General features: G+C 37.4%; 1 protein-coding gene across 1 annotated transcript in view; it reads left to right on the top strand.

Moving 5' to 3' along the window:
• The window catches only part of SPON1 (spondin 1), a 186,362-nt gene that overhangs the window by 21,305 nt on the left and 140,378 nt on the right, over positions 1 to 24,679 (top strand). The window contains exon 3 of the mRNA XM_066551448.1: positions 14,851 to 14,984. Coding sequence (XP_066407545.1) covers positions 14,851 to 14,984 — 134 coding nt within the window. The remainder of the gene's footprint in view (positions 1 to 14,850; positions 14,985 to 24,679) is intronic.

Raw genomic sequence — 24,679 nt, 5'->3', positions numbered from 1 at the left:
TCATCCATCTCCTTGCATATAAATAGTGCCCATGCATTAAATAACAAATGTTTGTTAAATGTGGAACCTTCCAATCATGAATGTGAAATATAATACAGAGATTTTAAAATAGGGGAGCACAGTCTAATTTTATATATTTGGTAGGAGCCATAAGAACAGTTCCAGTAATAATAGCTGTTGTCCTGGTATGTATCAAAAAGATAAGCAAATCTTTCCTGCTACAGGACTAAAGTGATGAAACCCTTCCAAATACTCTCTTAGCACTCTTAGCAGGCTTAGTCACTTAAAAAAATAAATGTGTTTGGATTCATACTGTTTTAGTTCTTCCTGTTGCTTGGCACAGAATCAGAAACAGCAACATTTATATGTATTTTCTGATCACTAACCAGGATGGTGTAATGCCTACTGTGCTCTGTAGAACATGGAAGTGTTGGTTTTATTTTTTTTAAGTGAAAATAAGAAATAATAAGATTCCCATCTATTAAATCTGATCCCTCGCCTTTAATTTTAATACTTCTCTAATTAGTTCATCCTCCAGAGAGTAGCTGTCATTTATCAAGGGTTGGTATCTCCTGCAAATTAATTTTTCTTTTAGATGTGGTTGAGTGTCTGACCATCACAGGAGCTGTTTTTCCCTTTCTGAACCAGGTTTTGTTTTTATTCTTTTTGCTCAAGTTGTTTTACAGTTGTAGTCCTTATAGAATTATTTTCTCAAGTATCTGTGCAAAGTTTGTATGATTAGTCTCCAAAAAATGGAAAAGCACAGAAAAAGAACAGATCCAGGGTGCTGACTTTGAGCTTTATGCAGCTTTTCATTGAAATTTATTGAGAATAATTCAGAATAATATTGAAACTATCAAATGCCTCTGAATGAACACTGGTGTGATTGATTATCCCTAACACCTGAGACTCATTTCCTGCATCACCAAAATTCAGCTTTAGGAGTGAGAGATGGTTTAGACTCCTCATGAGTTAGAGCTGCAGGGCAATATTCAGTTTCTGCCATGAAAATATGAATTATTTCTCACTCTTCCATGTGCTGCAGGTGCTTAGATAGATGGGTAAGATTGTTCCTGCCCCTCATGGTGCAATTCTCAGATAAAAACTTTCACGGTTACACACTTCAGATCCTCACATGGGAGTCAAGAAGAAAGGGGCAGCTGTTTATATTCCTACACACCAACACTCCATCTCTTTGACAAGGTGGTTTTGTCTGGGCTCATATTTGGTGCTGCACTGTGTAACTGTTTTGGAGAGAAGCACAGAGAGAAAATGAACTCATCTGGCTGAAAGAAGCTTTGTTCCAGGTTGGAAAAACTACTTGTAGTAGATCAAGTGCAGGGAAAAAGGGCAAGGGACTGCAAAGATGCAATTTGCAATGCATTTAAAAAATGAGAGCAGAAATTCATTGAATGCCTACTTCATAAAATCACGGAGCAGTGTAGTTGGAAGGGACCTTGAAAGAGCGTCTGATCCAACCATTCATGTGAAAAGGAGTCTGGATTAAGTTATTTTAGTTATTTTGACCCTTGTCCAGCCATTCATTGAAAACTTCCAGAGATGGAGATTCTACCAAATTCTTGTGGATTGATTACTCTCACTGTGAATTTTTTTTTTTAATAGAATCATAAAACATGCTGAGTTGCAAGGGACCCCCAAAAGAAAATTTATTTACCACCCTCTCGGTCTATAATTACATATATAGAATTTCTATTCATCCTAATGAAATTTCAAATAGAACAACTTTATAATCTGGAAAAACATAATCATCAGAATTGAGATTGAGATAAATTTGTGGTTTTTTCTATTTTTTTTATTGTTGCCATATGTGGTAAAATGAGGGTACAATTTTTTAATTGGGAAGTCTACCCACAGCCACAAAATTGACACATATAAAGAAAACTGTTATTTCAAAACAAAATGTGCCAAAGCAGCAGGAGCTGAAAACTCAGTCTAATTATTTTATATAAGGTTCCTCTGAAGCTTCAGTAATCAGCTGTCCCTTATGCAGCCTGTCTTGGAAATTCATTTAGAACATGTAAAAAATGTCAGAAGCAGATTTAACAAAATCACTGCCTTTTATTATTTGGTTTTAAAAAATTGGTTTATGCCAAGGTCTTGCCAAAATTCATGGCCAGTGTGTAATATAGAAATACCAGTAAGTGAACTCTTCATTCAGTGTATGAATGAGAGTAGCTGAGTTATTACAGTGTTGATCTGTGTAGAAGTAGAATTTGTGACACTGCCATTTCATTTTACAGCTTCATTTTTAGAATTGTTCAATTTGCAAAGATTAAGAATTTTATTAGAAACCTTTACCAAAGTTGTTATTCTACTTTTTTTTCAGAATCCCTTTTTGCATGATTTTTTCCTCCAGAAATGGGGGAAATAATATATCATGGGGAAATACATTGCTGTATTCAAGACAATAGAAAACCTCTTTGGAAAAAAACACAGAAAGCCCCAAAATCAAACAAAACCACTGACACACAGACTCATGCAACCACTGAAGCTTTTAGTTACATTTCTATTGCTCATGTCATTGTTAGGTTCCCATAATGAACTTTTAGTGCAAGACACTGCTCCAAAAAGTGTCTAAACCATGTTTTAATGTGAGCTTTTATTTTAGTCTCAGCGCTTAACTGGCTTGGACTTCAGTCAGCATTTGAGGAGAGTTTACCAAACTCTTGAAAAAGATCTGTTCTGGCCACAAGAGTCTCCTTTTTGCCAAACTATGTTGTCTGAATGCAGTGTGTCTTTCTGAATCAGAATCCTCTCATTCTGGAAGGAAGAAAGCAGAACTTTTTGATTTCTTGCAAACTCTTAGCCTGCAGGTTTAATTTGCTGGAAGGGTGCTCAAGGTAACATGAAATTTGGCTTTATAAAGTGTCAGGCAGGCAAAATGATGGTGAGTAGAGGATATAATCTGTGATGCCCTGTAAGGAAGGGAGGAATTGGAGAAGCTGTGAATTAAATTCATCAGCATATCAAAAGTACAAGGAGTCAGAGCCTGGATTATTATCTCTTGACTCTGTCTGGTGTTCAGGCACACATTCACATGCACACAAAAAACGTGGTGGCTTTTCAATTGCTCACAGCTCCTATCAGGGCTGCCAGAAACCTCTCCTGACTTCCTGCAGCTCTTCTGCACCAGCAGCATCCCTGACTCGGCAGTGGGTGCAAATTGTTCAGCAGAAGATTTGAGAGCTTTTTTAAGGAGGCAATTGCCTTCTTAAGTTTATCTGCACCAAGCTTGTAGTTCCAGATCACTGGAATTTCTGCTGTAAACGTGGTTTTAGCAGTGGATTAAGTCTCTCAGAAGTAGATTATGTTCTGTACGCAGTCATCCAAAGGCTGCGAGAATTTGTGTGGCATGGGCTTGAGCTGGGTTGGGATGTATATTTTGTATATTTTGGCACTGAGACACTCAGGAGGAGCATGAACAGCACATGTGCCAGAGCTGCTGATGCTTTAAAGCTCCAACACTGAGCAGGACAATAATGCCATTAAAAATATGTATTTTCTGTAATCCTTAAATCCCTTTTTAAGCCAGGAGCTCCAAGTGAGGTAGCTGTTGTTGGCACCACAGTCACAGTGCTGAGTAGTGTAATATTTCCTAAAATGAAGGTTAGATGAAAAGCCTGAACAAGCTAAGAGACTGAGAAATGCTGATCCAGTAAAATGTGCAGACTCACATTTTACTATGTATTTCAGATGACCTTCATCAGTTCTGGTGTTCCTAAGAGCAGAAGAGGCAATTCCTTTGTACTTGTCTGCCTGTTTTCACACTGTATTGCAGAGAAGTGCCATCTCTACAATAATGTTATTACTGATTATGTTAGTAAAGAAGCCCCCTCTACCCTTAAGCCCATGCTGCACTTTTTACTCCACAAAGTCATAATTAGAAAAGGCTCCTTTGGCTGGCAATTAATGCTCTGACAAATGGTAATGAGAGAATGGTTGGGGAGGAAAGGAGTCCCTTATCATCCCTCTGCAGGGAAGAGAGCACCTGACACACAGAAACATGCCTCCAATGCTCAAGCTATAAATGTTTGACCAACCACTATAATATTTCTTCCTTACCAGGTCTTTTATGTGCCTCCTCAAATTTAATATTCCTTTTTCTTTGATCAACTGGTGTTGCAACTGCATTCTTATCTGGGATTTTGTTCCTGAAATAAAAAATGGCAGTTCCCTGAGTTTTAAATTGAATTGACAACAAGCCTGGATTTCTTTGCCACAGAAATGTAAATGAGAAATGCCAGCGTGAGCAGATGATAAGGTCCATGTCTTCTTATGTGTGAGTCCACAGCAAATATTTCTTTGGCACCCACATCACTCATTATGGGGCTAGAGATGTTGGTAACATCCAACAATACAAGTAAGATAATCTTATCGAAAGATAAGAGTGTAATTAATTTCAAATGGCAGAGACACCTCATCAGGATCATTTAACACCAACTTTATGAAACTGCTGTACTGCAGTAATTAGTCACTAATGACTCTCACCAGCCCATGTGCTTTGTTCTGATAGGAAGGTCATGTTTCCTTGGCTGCCCTTAGCCAAGCTTTCTAGAACTGATAATAAGAACGGTGGATTTAGGATTGGATCATGCCTTCTCTCAAGTATTGTTGCACTATGAACATGAGAGTGTCTTTTTTTTTTTTTTTTTCTTAAATTTCTTGACTGTTTGAGTGCTTGAAGCTTATTTTCAGGGTGAACAGAAGTTCTGGACCACTGAATTTGAAATATGTTATTGACTGGCCTTGAATGGTGAGCAGAGGTCCTTTAGTAAGTATGAAATATTAGTATGAATATAATTAGTAAGTATGAAATATTTATTAGTCACAGTGGAGGCACTTTCCTTCAAGCATTCATAAATGGAATTTTTGTGCAAAAAATTCTGTGCATTGACAGAGGCAAAGACACGTGGGCTCGGGCAGATAGCAAGAGTTGCTGCAGAAATTGAACAAAATCCTGATACTGGATGAAAGTATGAAAAGTTTCACATTGTTTTGATGAATTAAGAATGTGCTGACAAGGTTTTAATTTGCATTTAGCAAAAATTAAAATGCTGAGTTTTGCTCACAGCAATTAGGGAGTCCTTCAGCTTTCCACACACATGTCCATAAACATAATTCTTCTTTATCCTGGATTCAGTTGTGCCAGATACTGAGCACTCTGCATCAAACTTTTTAATGGCCTTAAATTGTATGCTTAGCATAAGGCCTGGAAGTTGATTTAGGTCCGTATTTGTAAATCTTTGGTTTGTGCTGAGATTGAAAGAATCTGAATTAATTCTCCACCACGTGGATTTGGAAAATGTGTTTGAAACATGCTTTATAGTTTGGTTTAAATGCATGTGCCCTGGTTCAAGACAACACAGAAGGCCAGGTCTGGGGAGGAAGCTCAGAGCCCTGTTTTGTCCCTTTTCAGACAAGGGTGATCAGAAATAAGTTCAAAAGGGAGTTCTGTAATTTGTTTTTTGATTGAACATTTAAAAAAGTTCTGTGTTAGCCCTCCTAGAACTGATGCAATTGCAGTCCTGGACTAGCAAGTCAATGCTAGAAGGAGTCCTTAATATTTTGGGGAAACATTTTGGTCTCTTGTCTCCCCAGAAATAAACACCCAAATATTAACCTTTTTAATGGATTATATAGATTTCACAGTTTTTTGGGGGTGGGAAAATTTTTCATCCAGATATAATTTCCAGGGTGAAGGAGCACAAATTGGAAAAGGATTTATACCTGGATGGGGAGGAGAAGGTTCAGGTGTCTGAGCCATTGGAACACAGATTGCACCAGAGAGGTTTGCACCCTAAAAGGTGCTTCTCCACTCAGCACCAGTCTCCTTCAGGACAAATTTCACTCATCCTCTTTTGTTGCACCCCTCTGCTTTGTAAAACGAGTGTAGAACACTTTACTAGACCAGCAGGGATGGCTCTGTAACTTGGGGGGGGAAAGTCATCAAAATAAACAGAGCAGAGAGTTAAGGACGCATCAGTGCTTTCTATCAGCTGAGTGCCAAGGCAGTGTTTCCCCTTGGTTCAGCACCTGTGTGAGGTAGAACAGCTCGGAAAAGAGGCTGGCTGAAGGCTACTCCTTGTGTAAAACCTTCCACTGACAGTGAACAGCCTCATTCAGAAGGGATTTGTGAACCTACACCTTGCATCTCACAAGCAGAGTCTTCAGTGCTGGTCCCAGAGCACACCCCAAAATATTAAGAATTCCTTCTAGCATTGGCTTGCTAGTCCAGGACTGCAACTGCATCAGTTCTAGGAGTGCTTACACAGAACTTTTTAAAATGTTCAATCAAAAAAGAAATCACAGAACTCCTTTTTGCATTTCTTTCTGATCACCCTTGTTTGAAAAGGGACAAAACAGCGTTTCTGAGTTTCCTCCCCAGACCTGGCCCTCTGTGTTGTCTTGAACCAGGGCACATGCACTTAAACCAAACTCTAGCAATGCATAAAGCATGTTTCAAACACATTTTCCAAATAGAATGTCTCAGCTTTTTCAGGATAAATAAGAGAAATAACTAAATAAGTTTTGTCTTCTGATCCCACTATGCAGCCAAATGAAAATATAAACAAATTGTTCACAAACAAAGGGTCTTTTTTTTTTTCACTATTTAAATTTCCTTTTAAATTTATCGTGCCACAATCCCTGGAGACACTGAAAAAGTGCTCTGGTGTAGAAGATGTAGTCCTCAAACTGCAGAAGCTCTGCCAGATTTGTTTTTGTTCTGCTTCCTGGGTTCTGTGAGCATCAATGCGCTGAGCTGGGAGATCTTTGATAGAATTTGGCTGTTCTTTCCACGAAAGCAGGATAAAGGCTTGGTACACAGGGGGCCACTCCAACTTTATGTCTTCCATGGATTTCCCTGGCTTAAATTCTAGTTGACTCTCTAAGCTACTTTTCCATTTAATTTGAGCAATTGGCGCATCGCAGAGGAGGGTGAAGGTCTGGAATCTCAGGTTTAATCTCTTCCCAAAGAACTCCTGTTTATGAAGCCTGAGAACAACTGGAGGTGTGACAAGCTGTTAGGGATCATAAGTAAGTTATCATAGGGCATTTAATATATTGGTTTGAAAAAAGGAGCTCAGGCTGCTTCACAGGCTGCTCTGAAATGGATTGCTTAGCAATCCAAGTCACGTCTCACTTCCAGTCCAGGCTTGTGTACACATTGCCTTCCTTTATATCACTTTCTTTTATGAGGCTGCAAAAGCATTTTGTTCTTTAAACAGCTTCCCAAAGCTTTTTTTACCTGTCTAGAAAATCAGATTAGAAGGCTCTCTTCGATATGAGGTAGCTGATTGCGTTACATATATCTGGATATAGTGGTGGGAAATACGTTTAGGAATTAACAGCAGTTTTCTCATTTTCCAGAAAAACGTATGTATTATGGACTTGAGTGAAATGTCCTAACTGTACAGACTGAACAAGAAATACACAAAATCCTTAAACTTTTACTTCTCTCAAGTGATTTTTATCTAAAAATTGTTGATTTCTATACAGTATCCCCTTCAGCAAGCAATGTTTCTCCCAGGTTAAAGCACTGGAGACATCATCTATCAAAAGCTATTTTTTACCAGATTGGAGTGGTGGCTATTTTTTGCCAAATAAATAATGTTCACACTGAAATAGTTTGACAACGAAACACTGAGCATAAATAATGTCTCTGTGGAAGTATTCCACACAGAGAAGCCTGCATGGATCTTTGTTGAGGTTTACTGTGGTTATACTCTCATCTGAAATGAGTGTGTTAGTTTTGTCATCTTGGAAGGACTGTTGGCACTCCGATTTCTCTATTGTATGGATGACAGAAATAAGGAATCTGTGAGAACCTTAAGTGGCTGTGCTCCATTTTAAAAGTTTTTTTTTTATTTTTCAATATTGGATTTAATTCTCCATAGCTGATATTTTAAAGAAGCTGCATGGATATTTGTTGAGGTTTATTGTGGTTATACTCCCATCTGAAATGAGTGTGTTAGTTCTGTCATCCTGGAAGGACTGTTGGCACTCTGATCTCTCCACTACATGGAAAACAGAAATAAGACATCTGTGAGAGCCCTAAGTAGCTGTGCTCCATTTTTAATTTTTTTTTGTTTGTTTGTTTGTCTTTCAATATTGGATTTAATTCTCCATAGCTGCTGTTTTGGGTTGGCCAGAGGACTGCTCTGACTGATGCTGACTCTGTTCCCAGGGAACTGCTAAGGGTCACCACTGCACAGCCTTCCTCCGTGTCCCCCATCATCCTCAGTGGCTGTGAATCTGTTTTAAGGCTGCAGTGGGACAGCTCTGCTTCCTAAATCTTGGAGCAGAGTTTTGGTAGTAAAATGTCTTCATTTCCATTTTACAATCATAAAATTTACTCTTTTTTCATCTGCTGTTTCATGCTTCCTAATTTAAACTATGCTTAGTTGTAAAACACCCTCTCATTTCATAGAAAAGCAAATCCATTTCTTTAGCTACTGCCTGAATATAATGAAAAAAACCTGTAACCCACAAATGAATGTGTTTGAATTGGTCAGCACAGAGTCTGACCTCAGTAAATTTACTCTAGATTTAGGTCTAACTTGATTAAATTGTACACCAAAGTGGGCCAAAAGTCCCATTTCTTTGAACTAAAATTTTCAGTCTGTCCCAGAATCCATACACATAATTTCAAATACTCTAAATGTGCTGTGTGGAGTGGACAGCAGGCAGTGGGAATGAAGTTAAGCCATTTGCCATGCAAGGCACAGAGTTACCCGTTGCTTTTGTATAAAATCTCACACAGAGTTCCTTTGCACAATTTCCTGGTGCTGGGAGTAATTTGTATGCTCTAATGCCAGGGTACTCTCTTTGGCAAGAGCCACTTTGGGCCTTTGTGTGCCAAGGTGTGAAAAGCAAGTTCAGTGTTCAAAATAATTCCCAGTTTCTGGTGAGCATTGCTGGAGAGCACTGGATGTGCTAAGAGGCTAAAATATTTGAAGGGATTTCAAAAGATGGTAGAATTTGTAAAGGTTTTGTCCTTCCCCTGCTGGAAATTAGTGTTTGCAAATTGCTTTTTAAATGTGAAATGAAAGAATTTTCCTTAGTCAAAGTAACTGCTTAAAGAAAATTGCTGATAGAACCCAATGTGATTTATAGCTATGAGAACAATGACAGCTTTCTGTGCCTGGTAGAGTTTCTTTGTTAGAGACGATAAAATTAATGTTATCTGGGAAAAGCTGGATTATCTACCAACCCCTCTCCCCAGTCATGCAGTCTGACAAAGTCAGTTTACCAAACTGCTCTCACAGAGATGTTAGTGTTGTAGTCAAGGAGGAAACTTCATGGGAAACAAAGATGAAACTTTGGACCTTCAGCCCCCTCTTAGTGACTGGTTAGATGAAAACTGCCTCAACTCACAACAGTCTGTGCTCATTCATCTCTTGAGTTTTACTGACAGCATCAACTTAATTGGCCATTTTAACTTTACAAGCATAAGTCTTCAGTGCAAGCTGTATAATTCAGCACCTTAGAGCTTTAAGTTAACTAAGAGTGGTTCTGAAGCAAGGAAAATATGTGGTATGACATTTTACATTTACTAAATCCTGTCAAGCTACTGTCACCTGTTTCTGGCAAAACACATAATCTCTTTACTCTTCTCATATGTATTAAGTAAAGAAGAAATTAAGTAAAGAAGAAATAGCTATTTTGTGAAGCTTCCCATAGCCAGGCTTGGGCAGGAGAAGCTGTTTGGTGTGAAAGCTGGTGGTGTGTAGTGCTGCATCTTTACTGCACTTCAGGCTCCTGTCACCCTGAACTGCTTTATTTCTCATTTTGTTTGAGTTACACCTTGAAACAGACCCGGCAGCAGCCCTGCAGGAATAAAAGACCTCAGGTTTGTTTAGACTGCAGAGCAAAACACAGCAGATTCTTCATTCCAAAAATATTTTTCCTCAGGTAATGATTACAGAACTAAATTTGATTTCTGATTGCAACTTTGTGCGAGATCTACATAAAATTTGTGCTAGAAGTTATCAGAACACAGCGATAATCTACAGGTGTATTTTAGCACTGCATTCCTTCAATAAATCTGCACTTTTCTCAGTGCTTCAGAGTAACCCTAACCCTTATCAGAGCCAAATCCTAACCCTAACCCTTACCAAATCCTAGCCCTAATCATTAATATATATATTTTTATTTATCGAAATCTATTATATAATTCAATATATTTATTAATATATGTAATCATTATATATATTATATATATGACATATTATATATATTATATATAATATAAAATGATATATAATATATATTAATATATATAATATATATATTATATGTTAAATTATTTATATATATAGATATGTATATATGGGTATAAAAGCCAGCCTCAGCCTTGTGATGCATTGCTAAGGATGGCCAGAGAGCCCAGCAGGGCTCAGGGATTCTGTACAACCTCCTTGAACCAAGGTCTGCACCAAGACTGGCTACTGACACTGCATAAAACATCCCAGCTCTGATCTTCTGGTTCTGAGCACAGACTCTGAGCCAAATGCTCTGTCCTTTAGTCAGAGAATGTGGTTATGTGAAGCATATCTTTGAGGTAGGGTTTTTAAACTGCCTTTGTACATCGTTAATTTTACGTTCTGTATAATAAGCTCTGTTCTAGATTAATCCCTAAAGGCCAAATATTATTGCTGTTACATAGACCCAATGTTCTTCTTTATAATTGGAAAGTTTCCTTAAGGAGAAGACAGTTTTGCAACATTCATATTAGCTCTTCCAAGGAAGAAATCTGCCCACAAAGATGCTTATCTTGTGAACTTTTAGCTGTGTCCTTTTTTTTTTTTTTCTTTCCTGTAATTCTATTGTTCCAGTAGAATGCAGCTGTTTCAGTGAGTGGAAAGTGGTGATGTGTCCACAGAGCAAGGAATGGTGCTGAAGGTCCCAGCCAGGGGTTCCAGCTAAGGAAGTGGACACAAGCCAGTAGAGTGTTTATGTAACTTCATCTTCTTTTGTACTCAGCACTAATCCCTTTCTTTGTGATGTATGGTATTTTGAAATTTTTAAACTTTTTTTTTTTTTCCAATACTGATATAAATTTAAGGATAGAGAGTATAACTGCCTGGTTTATTTGACTAACAGTTTAAAGAAACCAGAAACAGCAAACTTTGTCAGTCAGCATGAAATGTTCCAATTCTGAGAAAACCACTGTTTCTTTTAACAACTAAGCAGTTATCCACTCCTGCTTTTCAGGAACACCCAAAACTTGTCCTCAACCTCATCACTTTTTGGAATAAGCAAAGAATGCCTGGAGCTGGTAAATTTTCCCTTGTAAGGGAAAATAGCCTTACTTTCATGTTTGCAGGTTTATCCAAGTTCAGCCAAATTCTGCCTGTTGTGACACTAATTTGAATCCCAGTTAATTCCAAAAATCTTGTTTGGGATTTATGCTAGTTTTTCTGAAGGAGTAAATTGGTCCAATAATACCACAATCTTAATGGGGGAAAAAAAACAACAAACCAAAAAGCCCACCAAAACACAAAAAAAAACCCAAAACCAAAAATCAACCCCAAACAAACAAAAAAATCACCACACCAAAACCCAAATGGAATATTAAAATCTAATGTTATTGCATTTGTGGATTCAAAAGGATAAATCACATAGAGATTCCTCCCTCTGGGGGTTCAGATTCTTTGGCCAAGTGTCTATTTTTTGGGTTTAGGATTTTTGTCCGACATGTGGGTAATTTGCTGCCCCATTCTTGAAAATGTAAGGCTTCCCATTACAGATAACCTGGGGTTTAGAAGCTATAATTTTGCAAATGCTACGTTTTAATCTGTGTGCCTTTTCCCTGCCAAATCTTTCCTTCATGCCTATGTGGTCTGACTCGATTCCAGAAAAAAAATCAGGATTGTATTACACGTCTGTTTTTTCCCCCAAAGTTGGCCAGGATACTATTGCTTTTCTCCTACATGGGAGTGTAATAATACCATCCACTGCCCTAAAATATCATGTCATTTGTAATCCTGGAGTATAAATCAGGATTCCCTTCTTATCACTCCTAAGATATTTTTTATAAATAATTGAATCTCCGTGGATACAGAAAGAATCCCCCCCCATCTTATTAACAAATAAATTTGAGGAGGTTTATCTGAAATCCTAGAATTTGAAAAATTCTTGTGTTTATTAGATATGGTAAAATGACTTTCTTTAATCATCTCAAATCAACTTGCATTTGAGCCTTTCCAACTAATTTAGGAGTTCTGTACTTCATTCTGTCAGCATCAGGGGCCTTTACTGAGAAAGCTTCTGTCCAGTTTTTCTTCAAAGGAATGCTTTTTGGAAGACCTTATGATTTTCAGCTCAGTGTTTTCCAGTAGAAACTCATTGCATAAGCCTTCTGCTTTGATGGTTAGTGATGCAGGAAATCATGATGTAGCCTTGGGGCTCAGACACTTCCTGTTCTTCCAGGATCATGTTCTAAAATGCAAACAGAATTTTCTAATTAGTTTATTACAGAAATACTTGAGAAAACTCTTTACTTGCTAATTTGCAGGAATTAGGTCTGCAGTAGAAGTGCAAAAACCATTTCTATGTTCATTTTCTGCAACTGGAACAAGGATGTGCTTCAGTGTACTGGCTATCTAAAATCCAAGCACATATTTCAGCTTCTGCTTTTGCAGGCAAGTCATAAATTTGGCTTTTAATAACTACTCACAACTCCTTCCTTTGGTTGTTGGATTTGGTTTTGGGGTTCCTTGTGATTCCATTCACTGTTGGGGAAAAAGCAGGATGGATTCAACTGGAATAAGAATTTATTTAACATGCAAATGCACATGACTGCTGGAGAAATGATCTTTAGGTCTTGTTAAGAGAAAATAGTGGTTTTATACTTGGAGAACACCAATTCATTTCAGTTGGGCTTCTCAAGAAACATTAATTGGTGGGACCTGTGCCAGGCGAGAGCTCAGACAGATTGGGAACAAGCTCCATTGGTCATTGTGGAATAGCTTGTATCTGATCAATCCTATTCGTACTTACGTGTAATTACATAATCTTGACCTGGATTTAACACATTCTTAAAGTTTTTATCCAAGACTTTGCATCTGGCAAGGGAGCCAGTGTAATTTGTACCGTAATTTGTAATATTTCCATTTTTTAGAAAAGCTGTCCTTTTAAAGAACATTCTGATGACCTCCTAAGAACCTTTTCAATGGGAATTACCACGCTTTTGTACAACGTGCAATAGTGTTTCATTGTGTATGAGATGGTAGAAAATCACTCATTCTTCTCTCAGAGCTGCCACCAAAATTGAGTTTTGATTGCGGATGGATTGCTGTGAGATAGGGATAAAAGGTCAATTGATATGATCCTGGAATAATTGAGACAACCTTTCTGAGGGATGAGCAGGCAGTTTTATTTCTTTATTTCACTGATGCAGGAATAAGGCAGATGGAGTAAGTACAGTTGATGGCCGAAACTGAATTGTTGGTCAGGAATTTCTTGGTGCTCAACTTACATCCATTAAATTGTATCCAGCAGAAGTAGAAACTCTGCAGTCAGTTTAAGCCTCCACTGGATCCCGCACTTCCCACTGCTTCCTGTTGATTAAAAACCAGCAAATGTGCACCTTGTGTTTGCTTACACAGATTCTACAAAGCGTTAAAAAACTCAAGGCGTGTTAATGGTTTTAAATTTAAAACTCATTAGCCACTGCCCTATTGACCAGCTAAAGAGAGTTTCTCAGCACTCCTCTGGGCCAGCACCACTCCATTCTGCCACAGAAATACAGACATGTTTGTTGGCTTAGCTAAAAATGTTTGGGAATGGTGGCAGTATCATTGGGTGAGACAGCGAGGATGCCCACTCACTAAAGCAGATCTGGCCCAATTAAAGATATTGCCTCTCTTTTTTTAGAATGCAAAGGAGTTTTTTTCTTTTTTTTTTTTTTTTTTGGTAAAAACACTTGCTTAATCTTATGTTTGCTGCCAGAAGATTTGATTCTTTTCTATAGTTTAATTGGTAAAAGTGTACGTTTGTGTGTATGTGTGTTGTTATAACCAGGATTCTGAAAAAGCCCCTTCAGAGCTGAATCTGGCCATAAATTGATAAATACAGCTTTTTTTCTCAAAATGGTAAGGTTTGCAATTCATTGCCTGAATGCTGACCCAATATTATGTGAGTTGTGGCTTCATCAAATGAAACAGGACCACTGAGCATTTTGAAGAGAAATTTTGCAATATCAGAGCATTGCCTGTTTCCAGATAAAACTTAACAGTTTCTGATGAAATGTCTTTGAGATCTGATGAACAGAAGGCTTAAAGTACAACCCATGAAACACATATGCAGTGAGAAAGCTATTTTGACATGACACCTTTGAGTAAAATCCTTGGAACACCAGTTCCAAATCTGCCTCTCTGGCTTTTGACTTGTACCATTTAAACTTTTCTGTTAACCATCAATCAATCAAAAAAGCAAAAATAGCTGCAGTTTGGACTAAATAATGGAATCCCAGTCATCTGAAATGATGAATATTTTATTATTTTCAGTTCATTAATATTTACAGGAACCTCAAGTAATCAAGATCCACAAAAAAAAAAAAACCAACAAAGGTTATTTACAGCAATGCTCAGAAAAGCCTGAATTCTCTTTACCCAGAACTGACTTACTCTTCTATCTTTATTTTGTGAGCTTTTGGTCTTCAATTCATGCATGTTCTACATAAATTCACTGAAGTACTGCCGCGCTGAGCAGAGAGAATTATAAATATTCCACCCAAAGAAAACACCAAGTGACAAAACACAGGTGGAAGGTGTTGGCCATGCAGGTCCTTACCTTTTTCCTGTTCCTCTTCTTACATTTGCCTAGATCATAGATGAAGAAGAAACCCAGTTCATGAGCAATTGTCCCGTTGCTGTGACTGAGAGCACACCCAGAAGGAGGACGCGCATCCAGGTGTTTTGGACAGCTCCTCCCACTGGGACAGGCTGTGTCATCCTGAAGTAAGTATTTTAAGGCATATTAAAGTAAAATTCATTTAATAAGTTGAATATTTATTGGAAACAATGGAGATGTTAATTCTTTTAACTCTTTGGATGCATTTTACTAGGTTTAGTTCTACTTGCAGAGTGAAATGTTAGCAATTGTAAGCCTCAATATTCAAAAAGAAGTCCAAGCCTTCAATAACCGTTGAGTCAGCAACCTTAATTGAACTTGTTAGCCTTTAGTTTCACTTAAAAAAACCCCTAAAAGTTCTTAATTTTTATGATCAAAATTGCATTCCTCTGGTGGGTAAAAAACAGGCTCTTTGTTCAGATGGATAATAAAAATGTTCTGCAAAGTCATGATTGTCTAAATGGACTTGTATCAGAAAAACCAGATTTATTTAGTGGTGAATGCTTTCATTTTAGGCCTAGTGAACATTTACTGATATTTTACTATTATTACATACTCTCATGTGGAATCAAGCTTTTCAAGCAGTAAATAAAGATAACTCTATGTATGTTCACTTTGATTTGGGGTTACTCATTAGTCTGCAGAACTAAAGAGTGCCAGAGAAATGCTGTCCTGTCTCTTAAGACTTTCTTTGCTGTATTTAATTGGACAGATTGGTCAAATATTCATGGGCAGTTAGGATTCCTTTACTTGTTTTGAATCCATGTCTGGGAGAAGCCTTAAAAATTGCTAAGATGTGCCCTGCAGAAGTATTTCAAAGAGGCTTTTCAGCGCTGGGGATAGTGACTTTTAGGCTTTTAAGGAAGTGCTATCACAAAGGTTGTGTGCTGAAGATAGTTCAGACCAATTCAGGAAAATGTTTTTATTAGAATTGCAATTGATTTCTGGACAGGCTGTGAAATTGCCACCAGCAAAAATGGTCTGTGGCTGCTTTCCTTTCACCCTGTGCTTCACTTCTGCTCCTGCTGATGGGCACGAGACAGACACTGTCCTCTTCCACATCTCTGAGGGTTCTCTAGTCCCAACTCTGGCTGTGGAACAGTCTCAAATCTTTGGCAGTGTGCTTTTACTTGCTGCTGCTTAGTTTCAGTATGATAATTTAAAGAATCTCCTGATTTAGTGTGTACTAAAGCAGCTCAAGAATACACTTACAGTCTTTTCTTTAGCCTGGTACAGACAAGTGCACATTAGGCTGAAACAAAACCTGGAAATAAGTTTGGTAATGTTTATAGATGGAATTTTTTGAGTGTTCCTTTGGCAGTCCAGAAGATTCCTTGAGTGTTGCTGAGTTTTTTATCAGTAAAGCTCCTTGGTCTTCCCCCCAGGACTGACCCCCTCTTAGCTGTATAACCAATATTGCTTAGGGCACTTGCTATTTAAGTAAATTAATAATAAGGTGATGATGCTTTATAGAGAGACAAGATTTAAAATTTAATCCAGTAATGATATTCAACAACACAGGTTGATAGATCTAATTTTTTACCATTACTGTCCTAAATAGAATTGCAACTACAAAAAAGAAAAAAAAAATAACTAAGATCTGTATTTTACTCACTGAAACTTAAGACAACTGTGGCTGAAGTCAGTTCAGGTCTTGGCAGAGAAGGAATAAAGTAAAGTACCACCAACTGCAGGATCTTGATAAATGTTTCTTCTCTCTCCTCACTGCTAGTCAGGTCATGCTGGATGTTCAACACTGATTTTTTTTTTCCTGTGAAGTACTTGAATTCTTGCAGAAAAGTCAAGGGGGGCTACAAAATGTAACAGTTAGAGCTGCAGTTCTGATGTTCTGCACATGAAAGTGTGAAATTGCCACTGCCTCAGAGTGTGCAGAGGGAACCAGGGGCTTACAGCTCTCTCAGGCTGCTGGGTGTGCATCAGTGAGAGCTGAAACTCTGAAGTGCCAGTGAGGAGCTAGATCAGCTAACTTGTACCAGCTCCCAGAACCCACTTGGGAAAACAGAAAAGCAGCTTGGAAATGCATGTTCCAGGAAAAGGAAAAAATTTGGTGTTTATGACCACCTATTTACAGTGTGCTGTGGATGTCTTTGGTATGTGTGCTGCTGAAAAGTGGAAGGAAGTTGTTAAGTACCTTTCAGGAAAAATTAAATGACAAATAAGAGTTTCCTAACAATGAATGCTCTGTTGTTACCTCAGAAGGTAAGGAACAGCTCCATGCCCAGGACTGTTTAAAGAAAGAGTGACCATTATTGAGAGTTGCTGATGCCAGAGATGAACCTCAAAATGTGGCATTTGTTTGTGCTGCTGTGCAGCCCTCCATGGGCCCATGCAGAACAATCACTCCTGGCATTAAAAACATTCATATTTTCTCTTTTTCATGTAAAGATTTGGTGGCATCTGAGATAGAGTTTGTAGTCAGCCTTCTTCACAAACCTTCTTTATGGTCTGCTCCCATAGAATAGAATGGAAATTTTGGAAATTATTTAGAAATAATTATTGGAACATCAGCATTAGAAATAATTATTTCATGGTTATCCTAGATGATAAAAGAAAAAAATCTAAAATATCGTTTTGAAGAGTTAAGTCCAAATTAATAATGGAAAAATTCTGAAACCTTGAACTTCAAGGGAAACAAATGCTCTGTGTTTTTTCTTTCTCCTGTATGTGATGGGAGTGAAAATATTTTTTTAATAGTCAATACATATCTGTGGTGGTGTTTGCAGGGGTCCCAGGATGAGGGAAGAGATGAGAATGTTGACTCCATGTTTCAGAAGGCTGATTTATTATTTTATGATATATATTATATTAAAATAAAATGATATATTAAAACTATACTAAAGAAATAGAAGAAAAGATTTCATCAGAAAGTTAGCAAAGAGAAGAAAAAGAATGATAATAAAATATGGTGACTGACCAGACTCTCCGAGACACCCGGACTGTGATTGGCCATTAATTAAAAACAATCATATGAGACCAATCAAAAATGCACCTGTTGCATTCCACAGCAGCAGATAATCATTGTTTACATGCAGTTTCTGAGGTTTCTCAGCTTCTCAAGAGAAAAAAATCTTAGCAAAAAGATTTTTCATAAAATACGTCCATGACACATACCTGTTTCAATCCTTGCAGACTATGATATCTTTGTTTTAGAATTTCCAAAACAGAATGGCAACATTTTGGAGCCCATTCTGGATGATGAGGATTTACTTTTTCCCTAGCCCTGATCTGCTGACTTCAATATATTGAAAAGTTAAACCTAGTCACAAGTTAAATGTAACTGATCCATAAAAACTTACTACACTTTAAGTGCCAAATAATGCAATTTTTTTTTTGTAGTAGTGGTATAACTAAGTAGAGAGTCTTCCAGGAAGCTTTTCCTGAGCTAGTAGTGAGGTTTGGGAACAGCTATTTTTCTGCAGTTTGTGGAGTCTGGTGGCTTTGGTAGAAAGACTTGCTCAGATTTGTGTGGTAGCTTCCCACTGCTTTCTAGGCATAGTGCATGTGATCAGTGTGGCTGTGACAAGCACAAAATGACAGAGAAAAAAGGGAACCTGTAGCTGTAGGGTTCAGTAAGGGATCCTAAATCATTTGACATGTGCACACCTGTGTGTAATGCTAAATTTCTGGGTGACTGCAAAATTCAAAGTTTAGGGGTAAAAAAACACATTTGAATTTGACTTATTGTCACTACCTTGCTTTCTAAAACATCTTTCTCTCTGTGAAGACAGAATTAAGGGGAAAAAAGAAGAAAATGGATTAACATATGATGTGCAGTAATTGTTTACTTGAGAATAATTCATGCATTTTCTTCATTCCCAACAAGAGATGACAGTGAAATACCCTAAAGGTTTGAATCCTTCTGGACTCCACTGAAACTGCCAGCACTAAATGTGCTTTTGGGATGCAAAAATAGCTGAGGCTCCATTTATCCACACACTTAGGCCTGTGCTTGAATCACACTGAAGAGAAAAGACTTTTATTTTACACACTGCTTGGGAGACCCTCAAGCTTTAAGCCCTCTTTCCTGTTTTTCCATTTGGACCTTCCAAGCTGTCATGGTGTGCACAGCCTGCTTGTTTCCATGTTCACAGGGCAACCTCTTTCTCTTCCTATTTTCTTTCCCTTGTTTTTTGTGATTTATTGCACACCAACATGTCACACATCAAGATGAGAGGGGCCAGGTTGTTCCTTCTTTTTCTGAGAAAAGTTTCTGGTTGAAACTTCACTTAACTAGGTTTCTGAGCTCTTAGGAATGCATTTGCTTTCTAGCATCTTTGAAAACCCGCTGTTAAAACTTTCTTAAGAAAAATTTATGGGTTTTTTAGCAACGCGTAATTATACAGAAAAAAATTACAGAAACAATAGAGCAGTGGCAGAGCCTGGTGGTGTTTGTATCATCACAGGGAAGTAGAGAAATTTTCAGGGTTTTGAACCCCGTCTTGGTCAATCTGTTTTAATATATTGTTGAAGTGAATCAAAACTGTTTTAAGAAACACCTTTTTTTCCTTCATATAATCTTTCACACTTGGTTCAGCATATTCTACTTCTCATAAAAAGTAGAACAGTACACGTGTTTTTTTTTTTAACCTGACAGCTAATATTCAAAACTGTGCTTAATTCTGTGAAAAAAACAACTCCAAGCAATAGAAATTTATCTTGTTAAACAAGGAAAGTCTAAAATATGGATTTCAAATAGTGATTCATCCCATTGACCAATAAAAGGACAATAAAAGTTTATTGAAAGCTTCTTAGCAGTGATGGAAAATCACCTCTTTTAGGTTGCTTAGAGCCTCAGATTCAGCTGGTTTGTTGTATTCCTCAAGACTGTGTCTCAGCTGAGTGTGGGTAAAGGTCTCACCCAGGTAATGGGTGGGAAATACAGAATAGGCAGTTTTCTGCAAGTCCTGTAGAATTCTGTGCTTGAACACAAGAGTGAGGAAAATTTGGTCATGTTCTTAGCCTGTCACATATTAAAATTTCATGGTAGGGAGGATCTTGTTAATATCCAAACTGAGTAAGTCAGCTGGTGTAGATCTCATGAAGAGTCAAGTCCTGTGAGATGATAATTATCTTCTCCTCCTTTAGCATTTGCCACTGAGGCTGAGATTAATAGTTAAATGCAGTAAATGATGGCCACATGCAGATAAGTTATATTCAATTTACCATGTAGAGAAGAAACCACAGTTTGCAACTGGCTCTTGAACTAATTGGGCTCTCAGACAACTCACGCGACTTGTATGGCAAATGCAGCAAAAAGTTCCTGCAGACAAGGTATTTATTTCTGCTATACATATCGTGCTTAAACAACCAACAAATTAAAATCTGCTATCTGTAAATACTGTTTATTATCATCAGCACTTGCAGAAATGCATTGGGCTCATCGTGGTGTCTTTGCTGTTTGTTTCTGGGAATGTGTTCTGAGCCGTCTCTAGGGAAATGTTTTATAGTTCTTGAGGAAAAGTGTGGAGCTTCTTGTTTTCCTGAATATGTAATTATCATCATGATTTTAATTACACTGGCTCTTGTTTGCATGTAATGAGAGAGCAGAGGAATTTTAAAGAATTGCAGCCTTCTAAATAAAAAGTATGGCATATTTAGTGTATATCAAGCAAAATCTTTTAGATAGTTCTGCTACTGGAGCAAAGCTGTCAAATCCATAAGGACAAATTCAGTTCCAATTCCTGGGTCTGGGCCTTGGATACAACACTCAGTTTCCAACCTCCTTGTGGGTTCTGACCATCCTCTTCCTCTCAAGCTTCAAAGCTCTGAGGGTGAAGGAACTCCAGTTTTTTGAAGATTGACCTTTTGATTTCTTGTAGCTTCAAGCATTCTATCCATTCAGGTCATTTGGCCTGTCACTCTGAGTAAACACTGTGCTGAAATGTGTTGTATGAGAGACTAAAAAAAGAACCAAATGTCAGAAAACCTCAGGAGTTCATAACTGCACCTACATCCTGAAATGGTCTTGGTGTGCAGCCAAATCTCTTCCCTACACTCAAAACTCAGGATGAGATCCCTGGGCCAGAAACAGAGCATGAGGCACCTGGATAACAAGGCCCAAAATTCACAAGAACAGCTTTGTGGTGTGTAAATTAATATGTGATCAAATCCTTAACCCTGTGTTAAAAGGAGTGTTTATGAGGAAGGCCAAACTGAGGCGCTCAGAATAATTCTGAAATAGACTTTTAATCTCTCTGACTAAAAGTGTCGTTACTGTGATTCCCACAAAACCCACAAAATATTGCATAAATTTGCCTCCAACAGAAAAAAGTTCCAGTTGCCAGACTGCTTTACATAGGTGGAAGCTGCAGTGCTTCTGAAACTGCTGCCAGTCATGTAAAAACATCTGGTAGATGATCACAGAGCTGAATTAAAAAAAACCCAAACAATAAAGAACAAAGAATTATGTGCAGTTACAGCTGAAAAATTTGTTTCCAACTTTTCATGCTTGTCCTAAATCCCTCATCAGTATCAATGAGCTGGCACAGGGAAGAGAAGTTGGCCATGGTTTGAATTTATTCAGCTTACTTGACTAAGGTGATGAAATTTTCTGTTGGAATCCAAAATGCAAGGAACTCTCAGAACTTTGGGTCTCTAAGCCAAAGGTTAGAATTAAACATAGGATTTGATCTGAAACCTTGGAAAAGGCTTCCAAACTTAGGTGCTAGAGGCAAGAATGTGGATTTATAGCTTAAAGCAGAGACAAGCTTTACTTTTCCTTTACTTCCGCTAAGTAAAGGAAAGCTTAGAGTTTTAGAGTTTAATATATAGAAATAAAAGTAGCTACAAAGGTAAAAAAATGAGTTTAGAATGCAGCTCTGTAGGTTTGTGTATCATAACATGATTGGCTAAGACAGCTTACACTGTAGCATGGGTCCATAAGATGAAATAGTTAAGGATTGGATCAAAACCATAAATATTCTTCTTGGCAGTGTTTTACTGGTCAATAAATCCTTAAAATGTCTTGTAACTGAGGGTCTTGTGACCTTCTGAGCCATGCAGTGAAGATGTGAGCTGAACTCACCCTTCCTGACTATGCAGAAGATAAGAAAATAAACTTCATCATCAAAAACAACTCAGAGGTCCCATCTCTTAACTCATTCAAAATTCCTTTAAAATCTCCATAGTTCTCTAAGTAGATTCTTTGCTCCTCTCTGATGTTTTAATCACTAAAACATTTCTTTTTTTTTTTTTTTTTTTTTTTTTTTTGGTAGGGCCTACTTACCCCAATACACAGGATTTTTCTTGATTTGTTGGGATACTTTTATGAAGCAGATGAGGACAAGTGGCACACAGTTGACAAGCTATGAGACATTCACTATAAAGTTGTGCCTCTAAATTTTCCAAACATAAAACCTAGCAACAATGAAACCTAGAAACCAAACCTAGAAACCTTGTTTGTTTGAATCAGGTATTAAATGTGTTATTCTGTCTTTTCCATTCATGCTCTCAGATGGTGCAGACACTTCATGTCAACAGTTTTACCTGTTTATTAGAGGACTAACAGTGAACACAGCTGTAAGGCATTTACTGACAGCTTGCCATTATGAGTAAATAACAACAGCCAAGGAAAAAGAGAGACCATCCTGCCCTCCTTGCCTACAAAGGGCTCTGTTTATGGAACAACAGAAGAATAAAGTTTTCGTGTTATAAATAACTTTATTCTTTTTCCTAGTGGAATCAGTGAGTCTTCTGCATGCAGAGAAATTTTTATAATTTGTGTACTACTGTTTTTTAAAAAAATCAAAATCTTTACCTTCCAGTTAACTACCACATGACAGCATCTTCTGCACTTCATTTTTGATAGAGATAGTAGCAGTACAGCCTCCTATTTCATAGCTTAAATAGAATATTTTATACAGACTTTTTAGGTATTTCTACACAATTAAGATAGCAAACTAAGATATCTCTGTGCATCCTAACAGTCCAGAGAATAAAACCTTGATAGATAGAAAATGTGCCATTTTCCATGTGAGATCCTTTGGGTGTGCCTTCATTTTTCCCCATTCTTGACTTTTAGGAGATGTAACAGAAATGTGCCCAGCTTTAAATGGCCATGGGCATGGGTTGGGAATGAATAGATTTGGGTCCATCACTGTCCTTCAACACTGGGTTATTATGCACTACTCAATAAATTTTTCAATTTTTTTTCTGTTTTCTCAAGAGCACCTAGTGGCCAGTGATTCTTTATAAACTACTGCAGGATAGAAAAGCTTGTATTGCTATCCTGGTTCCTTAAAAATGAATTAAATATTGTCTTCATCCAGCAATTTCATTAAACAGATAGGACAAAAATTTAAACTTCTAAATGAAACTAACTTAGAAACCTATATTTTATTTCATAGATGAAACACCTACAGAGAGTTTGTGTTAGGAAAAAAGGGAAGAAAACTGCATTTTTAGATGGCTTCTAATTTATATCAGCTCCCCTATTAGGAGTAAAAAGGCACATTTTATCTCACTATATATGGTAGCAGTCCCCTGGATCTACTGACCCATCTACATTTAAAACCAAAAGCCATTTCACTTTCATTTTCTCACAGGTTTAATATTGTTCCTTTAATGTCACATGTGAATTTGGAAAGTGTTAAAAAAGGATTTTCTTAAAATTTTGTAGTCTTCTAGATAATCTATTTTATGGTGCAATAATTAAAACAATCCTATAAAAGCTAGTTAGGTTCATTCATATGGTGTTTTGTTTGTAAAGATGTAGTGTAGTAAAACAGCTTAATGGTTTGTTACTCAAGGATGGGTTTATTCCTTGAGGAGAGCAAAACAACAGAAACACAATGAGGAAAACAGAGTAAGGAGAAGGGTGGTGCACTTTCTTTAGCAGCAGAGGGAATGTAGTTATGGCTTTATTATGAAAGATAATATTTTAAAACTGTTTTACACTCTACCTTGAAAATGTCTACAATAATTTCATATTTTTACAAAAAAAAATCAGTGTTATGGCACTATTTGTGGTAAACTGAAGGCACGTGCAGTTGCTTTCATTGTTCCAGATATCTTTTGTTTTTTCACAAATGTCTTTTTGTAAAACAAGCTGTTTTGTAAGAAAGAAAAAGATTGTGCATGGATGTGCAGTGGGGTAGGAATTCAGGCGTTGGAAAAGTTCAGCATGCCTTATCACAAGACAGTGATATCAGTTACATCTTTGATCATCACTGTGTTTTCTCCAGACTTTGTGGGGAAATACTTAATAAAAAAAGAATTAATAAGGTTAACAGTGGACACAAACACAGAACCAGTAAGAATTCACCTGTACCCTAATTTGGCATTTTACAAAACCACACAGGACATTTAAAACTTCCATTTTTATTTTTTAACTATTATCCCCTCAGAGTTCTTTGCTCCTTCCAGGTTCTCAATGCTGTTCTAAGGGCACTGATGTGTTTAAATTGTGCACCAGAAAATCATGTGAAGAGGAAAATGAGGTGCTGTGCTTTCTAATGCTCCTACTTTCTGATCCCAAACTTGAAGATAAATAAGGAAGCGATAAAAAGTGATGACAGAAGGGACTTTAATGAACTGCCCAAGCCTTTTCTCTCTGACTTTCCTGGGTGATTGTAGTGTGTACTATAATCAAGCTTCCCCTGCACCTGTGCATTTACAAATCCAAATAGATGTAGAAAAACTCAAGAACATGTTTCTTCAATACTTTCTCTTATTGACAGAATTTGCATCAGAGCAAGGTAAATCCTCAAGTAATTATTAATTCTATTTACATATCCTAGAGGAAAATGCAAAAAAGGATTTAAGACGTGTCAGGAGGGACGTT

This window comes from Molothrus aeneus, chromosome 6, assembly GCF_037042795.1.
Source record: "Molothrus aeneus isolate 106 chromosome 6, BPBGC_Maene_1.0, whole genome shotgun sequence".
Classification (NCBI taxonomy): Eukaryota; Metazoa; Chordata; class Aves; order Passeriformes; family Icteridae; genus Molothrus; species Molothrus aeneus.
The sequence above is the reverse complement of the archived record's forward strand: the minus strand, read 5'-3'. Positions and strand labels throughout refer to the sequence as shown.